Genomic DNA, 19,107 nt, shown 5'->3' with positions numbered 1-19,107 from the left:
AAAAAATTATTTATATATATATATATATACACACATATATATATATATATATACACTTTTTTGGGGGGAGACAGGGCCTCTATTGCTTGGGGTAGAGTTCAGTGGCATCATCATAGTTCATTACAACTTCAAACTCCTGGGCTCAAGAGATCCTCTTGCTTCAGCCTCCCAAGTAGCTGGGACTACAGGCACAGGACACCATGGCCAGCTAATTTTTCTATTTTTTGTAGAGACAAGGTCTTGTTATATTGCTTAAGCTGGTCTCGAACTCCTGAACTCAAGTGATCCTTCTGCCTCAGTCTCTCAAAGTGCTAGGATTACAGGTTTAAGACACAGCACCCAGCCCTAAATATAGATTTAATCCAAATTTGTACTATAATCAATTTGGGAGGACAGTGACGTTTGTTAGTGTAGGGAGGGTATAACAAAGCTAAATCTTAATGTTCTTTAAGAGGAAGTCAGTCAATAAAGAAATGAAAAATCCACCAAAGGCAAAAGAAAAATGTTATTTAGAAATCTAAAGGTAAATACCAGAAGAAACAACAGTTTAAAAGTTGTATTTTGTCCCATGGGAGTAGACCTGATTGGGGATCAGGTCACCCTAAACTGTGGAGCAATATTCTAACCATAGAACAAAAGTGTAATATAATATAAAATATATTTGGTCTTTGTCCCCAGTTCCTGTCATAGAACCCCTAAAACCCCTGGAATTTCTGAGCAATAGACGTATCTTCTGTTATTAAAAATGAGCACTTTTGATAACTCCAAAGTTTATGCTAATAAAGTTATTTAGGGTGAGGTCACTAAGTAATCTCAGGATGGGGCCTTGTTACCAGAAAGGCCAAAGTGATTAGAGGAGTAGAGGATTGGAACTGTCAGCCCCACCTACAAACAGGGAAAGGGGCACGGGGACACAGGCTAGAGATCCTAGAGATCAAATTCCATAAAAACTCTTAAACATGATTTGATGAGTTTCCAATTGCTGAACCATGGAATGCTGAGAGGGGGGGTGCACCCACCCAGAGAGGGCATGGAAGCTCCGCATCACCCCACGCTACCCCTCATCCTATCCATCTCTTGATCTGATGTTCATCTATATCCTTTGTAATATCCTTTGTAGTAAACCAGTAAATATGTTTCCCTGAGTTCTGTGAGCTGTGCTAGCAAATTAACTCTGGAAGTCACAGGAACCACAGTTTGTAGCCAGAAGGTTAGAAGTACAGGTGGCCTAGACTTTTGATTGGCATCTGAAGTGGGGCAGTCTTGTGGAACTAACCCTTCAATCTGTGGGATCTCCAGGTAGATAACATCAGAATTGAAATAAATTATAGAATTTTATTGCAGAATTGATTTGGCAGTTAGCGTGTGGGGATCTCACCCCAGCCCAATCCACACACATACACACACACACACACACATCTGGTCATAGAATTGGTGTTGTCAGTGTTTAAGAGTAGAGTAGAAAAGAAAAAGGTTTGCTTTTTCCTTTCAGAATAATAACATAAAAGCATTACATAGTAGAAAAAGCCTAGGCTTAGCAGTCAGAATCCTGGTTCCAATCACAGTTCTGACATTTCCTAACTTACTAACTCAGGGCAAGTTCCTTAACTCAAAAGATGGTCATGGCCGGGCGCGGTGGCTCACGCCTGTAATCCTAGCTCTCTGGGAGGCCGAGGCGGGCAGATTGCTCAAGGTCAGGAGTTCAAAACCAGCCTGAGCAAGAGCGAGACCCTGTCTCTACTATAAATAGAAAGAAATTAATTGGCCAACTGATATGTATATAAAAAAAAAATTAGCCGGGCATGGTGGCGCGTGCCTGTAGTCCCAGCTACTTGGGAGGCTGAGGCAGAAGGATCGCTCGAGCCCAGGAGTTTGAGGTTGCTGTGAGCTAGGCTGACACCACGGCACTCACTCTAGCCTGGACAACAAAGTGAGACTCTGTCTCAAAAAAAAAAAAAAAAAAAAAAAAAAGATGGTCATGAGGATTAAATAAGAAAATGGGAAACACAGAGTGTCATACCACAATATTAATAAACACTGTTTTCAATTTTGCCCCACAAGTTCAGCAGAACTCATTGGTGAACACAAATAATTTATTTAACCCTGCTTTGTGAGAGTCATTATCAGCTTAATGATACATATTGTACGCTCATTTTCCTTTTCTGAACTCATACAAAGAATCTGTGGCCTTTACTAATTAAATTTAGTAGTATCTCATAAGTAGTTTTGTGTTGTTTTCAAATTATTGAACCTATGGAAGTCATCTTCCCTCTCTCTGTATTCCATTTCTCCTTAATCTCTAAACTCCCAGTTACACATTAGATGACATAAGAAAATTACTGATGGATATATACCTTCCCCAGTTATACTTACTGTCTTATAACTGTGTCCATCCAAGAAGAATTTGCTTCAGGAACTTTTAAACATGCCAAAGCTGAAGCTTTTATGATAAAGTCATTGACAGAAATTTTGCTTTTCCCTTCTAACATCTGTAAAGACAAGAAACCATTGTAGTTTCTTAAATTCTCTTCCCAAAGAGAAATAATCTTGAGAAAAAGAGGGGAAAGAGAATATACAAATAGTTTGAGATGGAAAGAATGAAATAAAACAAAAATGGTGGTTCGTCATTTTTAATTTAAGCTTTTACAGCTGTAAGTTTTCTGCTAAGCACTGCTTTACCTGTATCCCGTAAGTTATAGTAAGTTCACTATGTCATAATTTTCATTCATCTTAACAAAACCAAAAGTTAGTTCTTTGAAACAATAAACCAAATGACAACTACAATAACAAATGTTTAGTTAGACTGACCAAGAAAAAGACAGAAGACTCAAATTCCTAAAATGAAGTATGAAATAGGAGATATTACTATCTACCTTACAGAAATAAAATTATAGGGAACACTATGAACAACTATTTGTTAACAAATTAGGTATCCCAGATGAAATGGACAAATTCTTAGAAGATATAAACTACCAAAACTGAACCAGGAATAACAAAAACTCTCAACTGACCTACTAGTAAAGACAGTTGAATTGATAATTTAAAAACTACCTACATGTAAAAGCTTAGACCCAAACGGTGTCACTGGTGAACTGCAAAAAACATTTAAAGAATATCAATTCTTCACACATTCTTTCAAAAAACAGAAAAGAAAAAAACAATTCCCCGCACATTCTATGAGGCCAGTATTAGCTTGATACCAAAACCACTTAAAAAAAAAACAAACAAAAAAACACTACACAAGGTGGGAATGGTGACCCACACCTGTAATCCCAGCACTTAGGGAGGCTGAGGTGCGAGGATCATTTGAAGCCATGAGTTCAATACCAGCCTGGGCAACATATTGAGAACCTGTCTCTACAAAAAATAAAATTAGCTGGGTATGGTGGTGTGCTCCTCTAGTCCCAGCTACTCAGGAGACTGAGGCAGGAGGATCACTTGGGCCCAGGAGTTTGAGGTTGCAGTGAGCTGTGATAGCACCACTGCACTCTAGCCTGGGTAACAGAGTGAGACCATGTCTCTCAAAAAACAACAACAACAACAACAATTAAAACTACACACTAATACGTTTTATGAATATAGACATAAATATTCTTCAACAAAATACTAGAAAAAAAAATCCAGCAACATATAAAAAGGATTATTCACCATGACCAAATGGGATCCCATGAATGCAAGGTTTATTTAACATGTAAAAATCTATTAATGGGGCCGGGCGCGGTGGCTCACGCCTGTAATCCTAGCTCTTGGGAGGCCGAGGTGGGCGGATTGCTCAAGGTCAGGAGTTCAAAACCAGCCTGAGCAAGAGCGAGACCCCGTCTCTACTATAAATAGAAAGAAATTAATTGGCCAACTGATATATATATAAAAAACTAGCCGGGCATGGTGGCGCATGCCTGTAGTCCCAGCTACTCGGGAGGCTGAGGCAGAAGGATCGCTCGAGCCCAGGAGTTTGAGGTTGCTGTGAGCTAGGCTGACGCCATGGCACTCACTCTAGCCTGGACAACAAAGCGAGACTCTGTCTCAAAAAAAAAAAAAAAAAAAAAAAAATCTATTAATGGGCCGGGCGCGGTGGCTCACGCCTGTAATCCTAGCTCTCGGGAGGCCGAGGCGGGCGGATCGTTTGAGTTCAGGAGTTCGAAACCAACCTGAGCAAGAGCAAGACCCCGTCTCTACTATAAAGAGAAAGAAATTAATTGGCCAACTAATATATAGAGAAAAAATTAGTCGGGCATGGTGGTGCATGCCTATAGTCCCAGCTACTCAGGAGGCTGAGGCAGCAGGATGGCTTGAGCCCAGGAGTTTGAGGTTGCTGTGAGCTAGGCTGACGCCACAGCACTCACTCTAGCCTGGGCAACAAAGTAAGACTCTGTCTCCAAAAAAAAAAAAAAAAACCTATTAATGTCCTAATAGAATACAGTTCAAAAAACATATGATCATCTCAACAGATACAAAAAAGCATTCGACAAACTTCAATACCCCTATTCATGATTTAAAAAAACACTCTACAAAGTAGGAATATGAGGCAACTTCTTCAACCTGATGATAAAATAGGTCTAGCAAAACCCATATTTAACGGTCAAAGACTTACTCCACCTAATACCAAGAACAAAACAAGGATGTCCATTCTTGCCACTTCTACTCAACATTGTACTAGAGGTGCTAGCCAGAGCAATTAGGCAAGGCATACAGATCAAAATAGAAAAAGTAGGACACATAGGTACTACAGTAATAGGGTATTGGGCAAGGGGGAGGGGGACGGGTATATACATACATAATGAGTGAGATGTGCACCATCTGGGGGATGGTCATGCTGGAAACTCAGACTTGTGGGGGGAGGGAGGGAAAGGGCATTTATTGAAACCTTAAAATCTGTACCCCCATAATATGCCAAAATAAAAAAAAAATAGAAGAAGTACAACTATCTCTATTTACAGATGATATGATCCTTTTTTTTTTTTTTTTTTTTTGAGACAGAGTCTCACTTTGTTGTCCAGGCTAGAGTGAGTGCCGTGGCGTCAGCCTAGCTCACAGCAACCTCAAACTCCTGGGCTTGAGTGATCCTTCTGCCTCAGCCTCCCGAGTAGCTGGGACTACAGGCATGCGCCACCATGCCCGGCTAATTTTTTATATATATATCAGTTGGCCAATTAATTTCTTTCTATTTATAGTAGAGACGGGGTCTCGCTCTTGCTCAGGCTGGTTTTGAACTCCTGGCCTTGAGCAATCCGCCCGCCTCGGCCTCCCAAGAGCTAGGATTACAGGCGTGAGCCACAGCGCCTGGCCCATATGATCCTTTTTATAGAAAATCCTAACAAATATGCTAGCAAACTATTAGAACTAATAAATAAGTTCAACAAGGTTGCTGGATACAGAAAAATCAACTGATCTGAATTAACTGTTCAGTCACAGATCATACTCCTTGTTCTACTCTTTCTCCCCTTCTCACTGCAGCACTTGACTAGTCAAAAAAAAAAAAAGACAAGTACTGTAGTGAGAAGGGAAAAAAGAATAGAACAAGGAGTTCGATCTGTAACTGACTGTGAATAATCAATTGAGATAACTACCTTCAGACCAGCCTTGACTAATCTTAAAAAAACTGTGCTTCTATACAGTACCAATGAACAATTGGAAAATAAAACTTAGAAAACAACTCTATAATAATATCAAAGAGGATAAAATATCTAGGAATAAATTTAACAAAAGAAGTCTAAAACTTACACTCTAAAAACTATAAAAATTGTTGAAAGAAACTAAAGAGGACCTAACTAAATGCAGGGACACCCATATTCATAAATGGGAAGACTTTATTGTTAGGATGGCAATACTCTCCACACTGATCTACATATTCAATGCAAAATCTCAACTGGCTTCATTGTAGAAATTTACAAGTTAATCCTAAAATTCATTTAAAACTGCAAGGGACTCAGACAAAACAAACTTGAGAAAGAAAAGCAAAAAAAGACTCACATTTTCTGATTTTAAAACTTCCTACAGACTGGGCACGGTGGCTCACACCTGTAATCCTCACACTCTGGGAGGCTGAGGCAGGAGGATCGCTTGAGCTCAGAAGTTCGACACCAGCCTGAGCAAAAGTGAAACCCCGTCTCTACTAAAAATAGAAAAATTAGCTGGGCATGGTGGCTTGTGCCTGTAATCCCAGCTACTCGGGAGGCTGAGGCAGCAGGATTGCTTGAGCCCAGGAGTTTGAGGTTGCTGTGAGCTAGGCTGATGCCACAGCACTCTAAGGCCAGGTGAGAGAGGGAAACTGTCTCAAATAAATAAATAAAACTTCCTACCCAGCTACAGTAATCAAGATTATATAGTCTGGCAAAAGGGTAATACAATTAAGGACCTAGAAATAAACTCTCACATCTAATGATCAATTGATTTTGAAAAGGATAGCAAGACAATTAAATGGGGAAAGAAAAATATATTCTTTTCAAAATATAGTGCCGGGGCAAGTATATTAATTTCCATATGCAAAAGAATAAAACTGGATTCCTATCTCACACCATATACAAAAATTAAGTCAAAATAGAGCAAAAACCTAAATGTAAGAGCTAAAACTGTAAAACTCTTACACAGAAACATAGGCATAAATCTTCATGACTTTAGATTATGTAATAGTTTCTTAGATATAAGGTCATAAGCATGAAGGAAAAAACTAAACATAATCATTATTAAAAATTTTGTACTTTGGCCAGATGCAGTGGCTCATGTCTATAATCCTGGCACTTTGGGAGGCCAAGGCAGGAGGATGGACTAAGATCAGGAGTTCAGGCCTATAATCCTGTCACTCTGGGAGGCCAAGGCGGGTGGACTGCCCAAGGTCAGGAGTTCGAGACCAGTCTGAACAAGAGCGAGACCCCGTCTCTACTATAAATAGGAATAAATTAATTGGCTAACTAAAAATATATATATATAAAAATTAGCCAGGCATGGTGGTGCATGCCTGTGGTCCCAGCTACTCAGGAGGCTGAAGCAGGAAGATCGCTTGAGCCCAGGAGTTTGAGGTTGCTGTGAGCTAAAGCTGATACAACATACGGCACTCTAGCCTGGGCAACAGAAGTGAGACTCTGTCTCAAAAAAAAAATAAAATAAAATAAGATCAGGAGTTCAAGACCAGCCTGAACAACATAGCAAGATCCCATCTCTACAAAAACAGAAAAATTAGCTGGGCATGGTGGCATGTGTGTGTATTCCCAGCTACTTGGGAGGCTGAGGCAGGAGGATCATTGGAGCCTAGGAGTTCAAGGATACAGCGAACTATGATGGTGCCACTGTACTGCACCCCAGCCTGTGTGACAGAGTGAGACCCTGTCTAAAAAAAAAAAAAAAGAAATTTTATGTATAAAATAAAAAGATAAATAACCCCAATGAAAAGTAAAGGATATGAATAAACATTTCTACATTTATTTTCCATCACCAGCTGGCATATTGTATCAAAATATATGGGCAAAAAAGTAAATGTTCAGTGGGGCAAGACAAAATTTTTTGATTTAGAAACTTGGAATTTCCAGACCTTTTACCTTATTAAGTTCTTTCCGCACCAACAAAACTTCTCCCATATTTACATCAATAGAAAGGTAATAATGAGGTATGGTTTGCTTCGATTGCATTAATCGCTGTGCAATAACCTGAAACAAAAGAGATTCAAAAATCAACTATCTTAAGACCTTACCTAATTCAGGGCTATGTCTCTTTACCTCCCTCCCTGGTAATGCTTAGCTCAAGCATTACTAGAATTGAAAGATGGAGGACTACACCATAACTTAGCACTTGCCAATAGATTTAACCAGAACAAAGTGATTTCTTTATCCCAAGTATTTAGTCAGCCAAACCAAACTTTCCTTAAACTAATCATCTAATATTCCCAACTGTAAAAGCCTTTGTTAGTGTTTTAAATTATAGGTGCAATTAAACAACCAAAGTAAAGATGCCCCCCAACAGCCTTGGTTCCAGATTATCGTAATGCTCTTACTCGACGAATGTTGCTAATTGGGATATCTGTGAAGACACCTGTAGGAACTGGCGCCACTCTTGGACCCAGAGGAGGCACAGCAGCTGTTGGGGCCTATGGGAGGAAAGAAAAAGCTTTTAGTAACTATGGCTAAGTCTTAGCATAAGCACCTGGGAAAGACTGCCAGTAACTCTTTTATAGACAGTAAAATAAAAAAAAAAAAACTTGGTAGATGAAAAGCTATTTCTATCCCCAGGGAGCAAAAAAGAGTTTGATTTAGACTGCTTGTTTAAGAAGTTTTTTAAAAAAATTTTTTACTTAGAATTATGAAATCATGTTTTGTTATCTTTCTTTGTGCCAAAGTACATTTAATGACTAGTTCATCTCAAAATAATTTTGTTTTTGCAAAATTATCTTCATGACAAGCAATCAAAGCATTCGTAAATTGAAAGGATTAAGAAATAAATACAAATAAGCTAATCCATTATCCTAAACTGTTAAGGGAAAAAAAGGACAAATCTTTTACTTCAAAGCAAACATCTGAATAACTAAATCATTTTCCTTACCCTTAGCTGATTATCTTAGCAGCTTAAACAATCAAAGAAAAGTTAGATATATAAATTGAATCTCTGTGTGGACTAATTAGCCACATAAACCAACTTATAAACATGCTTTTAAAAACATGGGCTCAATAAAAAGGAGGATGTATTAAGAAAAATTCAATATAACTATTCAAAACATAGTTTAGAATGCATGTCAACATAGTATATCACCTTTGATTTTGTATATAAATGATAACACACAAATATATAAATACAGTTGGCTCTCCATATCCATGAGTTCTGTATCCATGGATTCAACTAACTACAGATCGAAAATAGGGGATAGGGGAAGGAATGGTTGCACTTGTACTGAATAAGTAGACTTTTTTCCCTTATCATTATTCTCTTTACAATATAATACAACAATTACTTACATAACATTTACATTGTTTTAGGTATTAAAAATAATTTAGAGATGATTGAAAGTATTCATGACAACAAGGGTAGGTTATATGCAAATACTATACCATTTTATATAAAGGACTTGAGCATCCATGGATTTTGGTATCTGAAGGGAATCCTGGAACCAATCCCCCACAGATACCAAGGGATGACTGTATTGTTAAATCACTAAAATTAGAAAAATACATATGCCTGGTTAAGCTATTTCATTCACAGATAATGTTACAAAGTTGTCTAACAGGCTGGACAAACCACTGTGCAGGTACAAACTGCAAAAATAATAATAATAATAATAAGAGCCAAACGTAACTTACAGGAGCAGCTTTAGTAGGCACAAAAGAGTCAATGTCCTTCTTGATAATTCTACCATCTGGCCCTGTCCCTGGAAAAGATACATAAATATTACATACATGACATCATACCAATGGTTCCCCAGGGAGATCAATAATGTGACATTAAAGTGTAAGTTCCTAAGCATTCACTACTAAAAGCACTATGATGGGATCATAGTCATGACCCTGCCCCTCACGGTGCTCCCTGAGAATACCAGCTTTTGTCAATTATTAATTTTAATCCACACAGAGTACCCTTGCATGATCTGTAGTAGGTCTTGTCTTTTTAACTACTTTTTAACTATCACAAATATTTTTTTATCTATTTCTCTTTTGGAGTTTTATCTAATTAAGTTGTATTTTTTTTCATCTTCTTTACTTTTAAATTGGGAAATAATGGCATCAGGATAATGCTGAGCAGTTTATACCTCCAAAAAGAAAACTAGCTTCCTCCTCCTGATTAGCTCCCAAAACCCCTTTCTGAACCATGAAACAGACCGCATTTGGGTTCTGGATTCATTTGACCATAAAGAATTGCCTTTTTACAGGGGGTTGATAGATTAGACAACAATTGTTTTGGACAAATCAGACAAGTCAGTTTTTTCACCCCAAAAGAGCATGAATAACTCAACTGCAATTATCCCATCTTTAGCATCATTCACAGCCTTCTCACAGTAGCCAACACTCTAAACTGGCCTGTGTTAGAGACAATGAAGGAAACAGGTATGATGTCACACCTGATAAAGGATCTTTAACATTCTCTCAATAGGTTTAATTTTATTTTTACTCAATTTCCTCCCTCCTCTCATCTACAACCTCTTAGGTTTAATTTTGGATACAAATAGATAATCCTGACCTTTAATTCTAAGGAGATTCAGAATTTAGTTATTAGAATACCTTTTACACTGGTGCACTTCTAGAAAAAATTTGGTCAAATTGATTCATCTTCCCCCAACGCAGACTTTAAAAGTTGTGTGCAGTTCTTCCCAACTCCTTTCCTTCATTATGAAAACTGAGTTGGCTAGGGTTATGTTTATCCTCTCCAGGAGCTCCAGAGGTGGCAATGCCCCTATTAAATTCCCCTCTTTTACATAAGACAGAAAACATAACCTCCCCTTATAACTAAGGCTGATCTAGACACAACCCCCTCAAAAGGAGGAACCTGCAGTACCACTTTCCTTATTCTCATCTTCAGCCACCCACAAGAATTTCCTCTTAGGAGTTGGTTGAAACTTTTTAAACCCTTTTGCCTATCTCCCTAAGAAGGCACAACAGAGCATCATAAAGCAATATAGTATAAAGGGAAGAACACTCCTTCCTAGTCAGGAGTAAAAAATGTAGGGTTGTCAAACATAAACTAGATAGATGACTATAGATGTCTATAGATGACTATAGATGTCTATAGATGACTATAGATGACTATAGATGTCTCATCTGTAGGATGGAGTTTATTATACTAGTCCCTGCTCATAGGAATGGTGTGAAGATAAAATGGGATAGTGATGTGAAAGTGCTCTGCACCAAAGAATATATTTCCATAAAACGTTATATGGGTGGCCTTGAGACAAATCAAACATCAGGGTTAGGCTTTAACACAGGTAATCCCTAAATCATTACATTCTGATCAAATTTGCTAAGCAATCTGTCCCTCTATTCAACTTTCCCCTTAGTCCTCCTCTAATTAGGGTTGTTTTCTCTCTCATCCGAATTGCCCAAGGTCAGGATGTTGGATAAGTGTCTCCTCTAGTCATAACCACTTCCAAATCCTCCTCCTCCTCTCAAAAACCTCAACTCCCTTCGAAGTCATGCCATTTGGCTATATAACCTATTCCTATTCACTGTCTCTCATCTACCAATTCATAATTACTTCCATTTATTCAGATTAATTTGTATCCTGACCCACTGTCTCCATGGGAACTAAAATCTACCCAATATCCAGACTTCTAAGTTCTTTCATCTGCTTAGCTTCAACTTTTCTCTCCTACCCACAAGGGCACCCCAACTTCTAAGGTCAAATCCTAGACCTTAATATCACTAGTACTTACATATCTCTGAAAACATGAATTCAAGCAACCCTCTCTGACTACCATCACCATGGTGAAATATAGAAGATATTTGGTCTTTGTTCCATTTTCTTGGCATGGAGCTCCTAAAACCCTTAGAATTAATTTCCTGAGTGATAAGAGTATCTATTGTTATTCATAACAAGCCCCTTTCCACCACACCAAAATTTTATTTTTAAATTTTTATTATTTCTTCTAGAGACAAGGTCTTGCTCTATTGTCAGGTTGGAGAGCAGTGGTGTCATCACAGCTCACTGTAACCTTGAACTCTTGGGCTCGAGCAATCCTGCTGCCTCTTGGGCTCAAGCAATCCTGCTGCCTCAGCCTCCTGAATAGCTAAAACTGCAGGCATGCACTACCACACCTGGCTTATTTTTTTTTTAAAGAGATGGGGTCTCACTATGCTGCCTAAGCTGGTCTCCAACTCCTGGGCTCAAGCAATCCTCCTAACTCGGCCTCCCAAATCACTGGGATTATAGGCATAAGCCATTGTGCCTGGCCAGCCCAGAATTTATACTTATGAGGTGTATCAAGGTGAATCCCCTAGAAAGCTTCAGGATGTGGGTCAGTAGAAAAACCAAACAGTCAATTAAGGGTGAAAACTTTTAGTCTCCTATCCCACCTCTCTCCCATTCCACCCCCTAGCTCCTGGGAAGAGGAGGAGACTGAAAATTAAGTTCAATGGCCAATGAGTCAATCAATCATGTCTTTGTAATGAAACGTCTTTGAAAATAAAAATTCTTGAATAGCAAGATTTGGAGAGCTTCCAAGTTGGCAAACACATTGATGTGCTGGGAGGATGGCATGCCTAGAGAGGCACGTAAGCTCTGTACGCTCCCCCTCCCCTGCAACACCTTGCCCTATGCATCTCTTACATCTGACTGTTCCTGAATTGTATCCTTTACAATAAACTGGTAATAGTAAGTAAAGTACTTTCTTGAGTTCTGTGAGTTGCTACAGCCAATCATCAAACCTGAAGACAGCATCTTGGCAACTCCTGATTTACAGCTAGTGAGTCAGAAGCACAGGTGGTCCCTGGGACTTGCAACTGGCATCTGAAGTAAGGACACTCTTATGGAACTGAGCCCTTACACCTGTGGAGTCTGATGCTAACCCTGGGTAGCTAATGTCAGAATTGAACTGAATTGCTAGACACCTAGTTGGTGTCTGAGAATTGATTGCTGATGTGGAAAAAACTCTGAACACTTGCTGTCAGAAAATACCACGCGATCACTGATTCTCTCAGCTCACTTAGTCTAGACCACTCCCTCCCCACACTGCAAAATCTAAAACTCATCAAGTCCTCTACTCCACGGACTACTCTATTCCAATTATCCATTATCTCCCTCTAGTCTTCAAGTCCCTCCTTCCCCAGCATATACTCTATGGATTATTGTTATAATAATTCCCTTGCAAAATTCTAAAAAATGTTTACCTTCTCAATGCATGCACCAGAGTAGTTTAATGTTGCTAGGGGAAAAAAGTACAGTCAGCTGGCTGGCTGACTGTACTACAAAATTCAGAACCACAAACTAAAGTGGACACAAAAAATTGCCCAGAAATTTGTTTCCCTCAATTCACCTTCCCGATCTCTAGGAATATTTCTTCACAAACTCTCTAGCTAATAACCTCACTTCCAACTTTATTGATCAAACAATAGTAATCAGAGATAACAGGACATCTCCTTGTCTTTCACCACCAAACCTATAAACCCATCCTATATTCTCTTCGTTCCTATAGAAATAGATAATATGTCCCTAGTTCCTATCAAAGGCCAATCCCATACTTTCCTAGATTCTTAAGAACTTGGTTTCTTACCAAATTATCCTGCCTTTAATCCTCTTCTGCATCATCAATTTATCCCTTTCTATGAGACCACTGACTCAACCAGGGCAATTTTGGCCCATGGGACATCTGGCAATGTCTGAAGACATTTCTGGTTGTCATGAGTGGGGACTGCTACTACCACCTAGTGGAGAGAGGAGAAAAACTTTGCTAAACATCCTCTAATGCACAGGACATACGTACACCTCTCAAAAAAGAATTATCTGGCCGGGTGTAGTGTGGCTCACGCCTATAATCCTAGCACTCTGGGAGGCCAAGGCAGGTGGATCTCTCAAGGTCAGGAGTTCGAGACCAGCCTAAGCAAAAGTGAGACCCCCATCTCTACTTAAAGTAAAAAGAAATTAATTGTCCAACTAAAAATATATAGAAAATTAGCCAGGCATGATGGCACATACCTGTAGTCCCAGCTACTCAGGAGGCTAAGGCAGAAAGATTGCTTGAGCCCAGGAGTTTGAGGTTGCTGTGAGCTAGGCTGACGCCACAGCACTCTAGCCTGGGCAACAGAGCAAGACTCTGTCTCAAAAAAAATAAATAAATAATTATCTGACCAAAAATGTCCAAAGTGCTACGGTTAAGAAACTCTACACTAGATTCATTCTACTACAACTCATATTCAAAAGCCCTCCCTTAAGCAACACCTTTTTCAATGCCTCTCTTCATACGGAAGCTTCTTGAATGAGTTGTCCACAATGCTACCTCCACCTCCTCACCCACTTTTCCACCTATCCAAAATGGGTTCCACCCCACCTTTCTTCCGAAATTACTGTTAAGTCCCACATCCAATCCTTGACTAAATTCTGTTGATTCTATGTAAAAAATATATTTTGAAGCTGTCTATTTCTTTCCATTTCTACTTTCAGCACTCTTGCCTAAGCCATCACCATCAGCTCCAGCAAGAGCATTTTAACAGATGCTTTGGCTTTTATTTAATCCATTTCCACAGAGCAGCCAAAATGATCTTTTAAAAATATAAATCATTTTATTTCACTTCCTTGCTTAAATTTTTCAATGGCTTCCTACCGTATTTTAAATAAAAAACTCTTTATCATGACCTATAAAGTCCTTTATGTTCACATCCCTGTGTTTCCTTCTAACCTCATCTCCTACCTCAGATCCTCTGCTCCATTAACAGTGACCTCCTTTATGTTCCCCAAACGCTAAGCTCTTTCTTACTTCATTGTGTACTGCTGGTCTCTGTGCCCAAAATGCTCTTTCCCTGGCTCTTCACATGGTTGGCTCAAGCTGACTCCTTCTCATCTCTCAGATTGAATGTCACCTCACTGGACAACCTCCCTGTCTAAAAGTAGTCACGAATGCACATATATCCATTCACCCTGTCACTCACTAATGTATCACTGAGTTTATTTCTTTCTTACCACCTAAAACATCTTATTTAATAGTTATTATCTTTATAGCTAATGCCTAGATACGCTTACTCTATGCAGGCACTGTTTATTAACTTATTTAATCCTCACAACTTCTAAGATATTATTTTTATATATAAATGAAGAAACTGAGACATGAAAAGTCATACAGCTAGTATATGGAAGAGCTGAGGTTCAAACTCAAGCATTCCAGCTCTAGAGCCCACACTCTTAACGACTATGCTATATTCCCTTTCATTTCCTTCTTTATTGTTGGTCACATAAACAAATGAAACTGAAATCTTACCCATCTGATGAAAAAGTATCTGACGAAGAGATAGTACTCAATGAATATCTGTGTTTAAGCAATAATAAATGAATTACCTAACTGCCTATATGGTAAGAATAGTGGGATTTTTCCTCTTGTATCTTTAGTAAGGTAGCCAATGTTTTGCTAAATATGCAATAAATGGTCCTTCTTTACTTGTCTAAATTCTTCAGACATAATTATTAACCCAATCCCTCCTCCCTTTAAAAGTTACTCCAACTTACATTGCTGTCCCTGATTCTAGTCACATAAAGAATGGCAAGGCCAGGTGCGATGGCTCACGCCTGTAATCTTAGCTCTCTGGGAGGCAGAGGCAGGAGGATCGCTCAAGGTCAGGAGTTTAAAACCAGCCTGAGCAAGAGCAAGACCCTGTCTCTACTATAAATAGAAATAAATTAATTGGCCAACTAAAAATATATAGAAAAAACTAGCCGGACATGGTGGTGCATGCCTGTAGTCCCAGCTACTCGGGAGGCTGAGGCAGAAAGATTGCTTGAGCCCAGGAGTTTGAGGTTGCTGTGAGCTAGGCTGATGCCACAGCACTCTAGACCGGGCAACAGAGTGAGACTCTGTCTCAAAAAAAAAAAAAAAAAAAAAAGAATGACAATATACTGGTAAAATCGCATTAAGATGGAAAAAAAAGGGTCTTCCAATATTACGAGAACCCTCTGAATTCCAAAATATTTATAACATTCTAGTCTTGCATGTTATGCTTAGCTTGCATTCTAACCATAAAAGAGGAGGCTGCAGACAGATGTTAATCAGCACTGAGTGCCCATAGTTGGACAATTGGACAAATAACCGTATTTTTCTTTATGGCTGGCAGAACATCAAAACAGAAGGCAGCAAAGGTAGTGGGAATAAAACAGGCTTTAGAGTTAAATCTAGATGCAAATTGCAACTTTACTACTTAACGGGAAGGAAGACCTGAAAAGTCTGTTTTCTTATTCAAAAAAATAGAGCATGAAATTCTTACTTCAAGAAGCGGTGGGCATATTAAATGTGGTTAGTAAAATGACTAGCTTACAGTACTGGCCATCAAACCAAGTTCAAAAAATAGTAATTTCTCTCTTTTTCCAAATAAGTATCTTAATTACATTAAATTTTAGCTTAAGTTTAGTTCAAAAACACTAAGTGCCATGCAATAACAATATGAATGACAACATGTATTGAGTACTTATTATATGTATTCAAAAGATACTAGATACTGCTCTAAGTACTTTGCCTGTTAACAGCTCATTTAATTCTCACAATTCTATATGATGCACACTATTATCTCAGTTTTATAGATGGAAAAAACAGACAGTTAAGTAATTGATCTACAGACATACACAATTTAAATAATTCACCTAAAGACATATTATTAACACACAGAAAATGGTAAAGCCAGGATTAAACTCTAGGTGGTCTGATTTCAGACCCCATGCACTTACTACTAAGCTACGCCTTTTCTTTGGGGAGAAAAAGACAAGGCATTTCCCCTTTCCTTCAGGGAACTCTAGTTCAGTTTTATATGAATTTTGTTATTTTAAGTCATTTCAGATCACCTCAACTTCACGTTTCATTTTGCTTTGCTTATTGCTATCGTCAGCCTAGCACTAATAGAGATTTCTTATTATGCTATCAAGTGCTATAACCCAACTTTGCTGAACAAGCATGTATATTTTTACAAACAATTAAGCAGTTCCTGCAAACAAAGGAGAACAAAAAAGGTGTCTAAATTGTATAGGTAGAACCTAGGCTGACTAAATAAAGCACAGTAAGTTTCCCTACTCTGTGGTGGCAACAAGGGAGATATTTCACTCTCTTCAGATAAAATTATTAACCCTTCCCCCTACTATCCTACAAGACATATTAACCCTTTCCCCTACTATCCTATATACAGTTGCACTAGCTGGTCTCAAGGAAGAAATTCAACTAAATTTTGACTTCACAACCCCATTCCATAGAAACAGATTTACCTTTTACTTGTTTAAGGTCAATCCCTTTCTCTGCTGCCAACTTCTTTGCAAGAGGGCTAGCAAACACCCTTCCCTTTGGTCCAGCAGAAGCTGGGCAGGCGGCTGAAGGAGTAGGGGTTAAAGGTTGGGGAGATGGAGGAACAGGGGCCACCTTTTGAAAAAAATTACAAATTGTTAATTCATCAATTCAAAGATTGCTCTGGAAGACTGCATTTACATTTTATTAAGAAATTAAAGCTGTTTTAAGTAAATAGCTTTCGTCTTTTTTCTAAATATCATAATGCACTTTTTTCCTGCTTAACCAATATAATATAGCAATATGAATAACAAGAATAATACTTAATGTCAAAGAACAAAGTCAAGTTATTTTATTTCATGATAACATGGAGAGGCAGGGAATTTAATACTTCTGACCAGTGTATAGGAACTTCACAGAATTTCTTCACTTTAATCTCTTGCTACTTCTTTATTCTCATTCTCTTATATCACCAACATGGTTTTGGTTTTTACTTAATTTCAAAATTTAAAATTATGCTGGAAGGTCCCATGTTGCAAAGTAGCTCAGGAAATAAACCAACACTGCTACTTGCCAGCTCCCCATGAATGTAGAACAGTCAGAAATCAAGTTTTCTCTGATAGAAACACATACCTAGTTTAAACTCAAATGATTCTAGTATCTGCAGAAGCTTCACGTAACTGTTATCTATACTTGGAGTTAATGCAAGTTCATGTCATAGGTAGAGAGTGTATAGTATAAAGTATATGGCAATATACTAAATTCTATGCAAAACAAGTTATGTTAAGGTTCCAATTTTGCAAATATATGCTTGACCTATTATAATACTGTAAATACCAAGAGGATTAAGACATAATATAGTAAATTCATTATAAAATGGGGAATGAAGCCTTACCTTCCTAAAGCAGAAAGAGAACATGTCACCTCAGCTTTGTTCTCAGCAGGACTCAAGACAGCAGTAGGGAAAAAAGCTACAAGTATCAAACTATCCATGATTAGGTTAATGGTGTGGTGCAACATGCCCTATAGGTCTCCCCAAATGTTAATGAACTATCTCCTTCCTGATTCATGGAATCTTAGAGATGAAAGGAACTAGGATACCAACTAATCAAAACCCATTAGTGATGAACAAGATAAGTGTTTCCTCAATTCTAGAAGCATACTTACTGGGGGTGTGGTAGGTGGCGGTGCTTGTGGTTTTAAACCTCTTACTTCAGTTGGCTTATAGTCAGCAAATGCTGCTATATCTGCCTCTTTTTCTACAATGATACAAAGTGGAGTTCCTAGAGGGACATCTCTTGTGCCTTCAGGGACCAAGATTTTTGCCAGATAACCTTCTTCCTGTACTTCAAAACCTTAAATAGAAAGAAAAAACATTATGGGACTTAAAAGACTTTACTATCCCTTTAAAACCACAGCACAATTTTAAGTATTAATAAAAGGATTTTTCTCATTCAAGCTAGTTATATAATTTTTTTTCAAGCTACTTAATTTCTCTGTGTTTCAGTTTTTTTTAATTGGTTTTTTTTTTTTTTTTTGAGACAGAGTCTCACTTTTGTTGCCCAGGCTAGAGTGCTATGGCGTCAGCCTAGCTCACAGCAACCTCAAATTCCTGGGCTCAAGTGATCCTCCTGCCTCAGCCTCCCAAGTGGCTGGGACTACAGGCATGCGCACCATGCCTGGCTAATTTTTTCTATATATATTAGTTGGCCAATTAATTTCTTTCTGTTTTTAGTAGAGACAGGGGTCTCGCTCTTGCTCAGGCTGGTCTCAAACTCCTGACCTCGAGCAATCCACCCGCCTCGGCCTCCTAGAGTGCTAGGATTACAGGCGTGAGCCACCACGCCCGGCCGTGTCTCAGTTTCTTTACCTATAAAATGGAGATAATAATAGTACCAACCTCATAAAGATGTTATAAATTTAAATGAATATTTTTCAAGTACTCAGAAACAGTATCTGGTACAAATTAAATACTAAATCAGGCGTCCTCAAACTACGGCCCGCGGACCACATGTGGGTGTTTTTGCCTGTTTGTTTCTTTTACTTCAAAATAAGACATGTGCAGTGTGCATAGGAATTTGTTCATAGTTTCTTTTAAACTATAGTCCGGCCCTCCAATGGTGTGACGGCCCCGTTTAAAAAGTCTGACGACCCCTGTACTAAATAAATATGTGTTAAAATAAAACTGTGAGCGATCACAGTGGTTAGTTCTGAAAGTTGTCATTAAAAAC

The 19,107-nt window shown here is 38.5% G+C and overlaps 1 protein-coding gene across 2 annotated transcripts in view; it reads right to left on the bottom strand.

Annotated features, from left to right (window-relative positions):
• The window catches only part of DLAT (dihydrolipoamide S-acetyltransferase), a 37,623-nt gene that overhangs the window by 8,466 nt on the left and 10,050 nt on the right, over positions 1–19,107 (bottom strand). For both annotated transcript variants that reach the window (XM_012749582.3, XM_076002509.1), the window contains exons 6-11: positions 18,044–18,231; positions 16,861–17,011; positions 9,282–9,349; positions 7,985–8,077; positions 7,533–7,640; positions 2,374–2,489 (exon numbers count right to left, since the gene is read on the bottom strand). In XM_012749582.3, coding sequence (XP_012605036.1) covers positions 2,374–2,489; positions 7,533–7,640; positions 7,985–8,077; positions 9,282–9,349; positions 16,861–17,011; positions 18,044–18,231 — 724 coding nt within the window. The remainder of the gene's footprint in view (positions 1–2,373; positions 2,490–7,532; positions 7,641–7,984; positions 8,078–9,281; positions 9,350–16,860; positions 17,012–18,043; positions 18,232–19,107) is intronic.

This window comes from Microcebus murinus, chromosome 4, assembly GCF_040939455.1.
Source record: "Microcebus murinus isolate Inina chromosome 4, M.murinus_Inina_mat1.0, whole genome shotgun sequence".
In the NCBI taxonomy this organism is placed as follows: domain Eukaryota; kingdom Metazoa; phylum Chordata; class Mammalia; order Primates; family Cheirogaleidae; genus Microcebus; species Microcebus murinus.
Note: the sequence above shows the minus strand (reverse complement) of the source record. Positions and strands in the feature narration are given on the sequence as shown.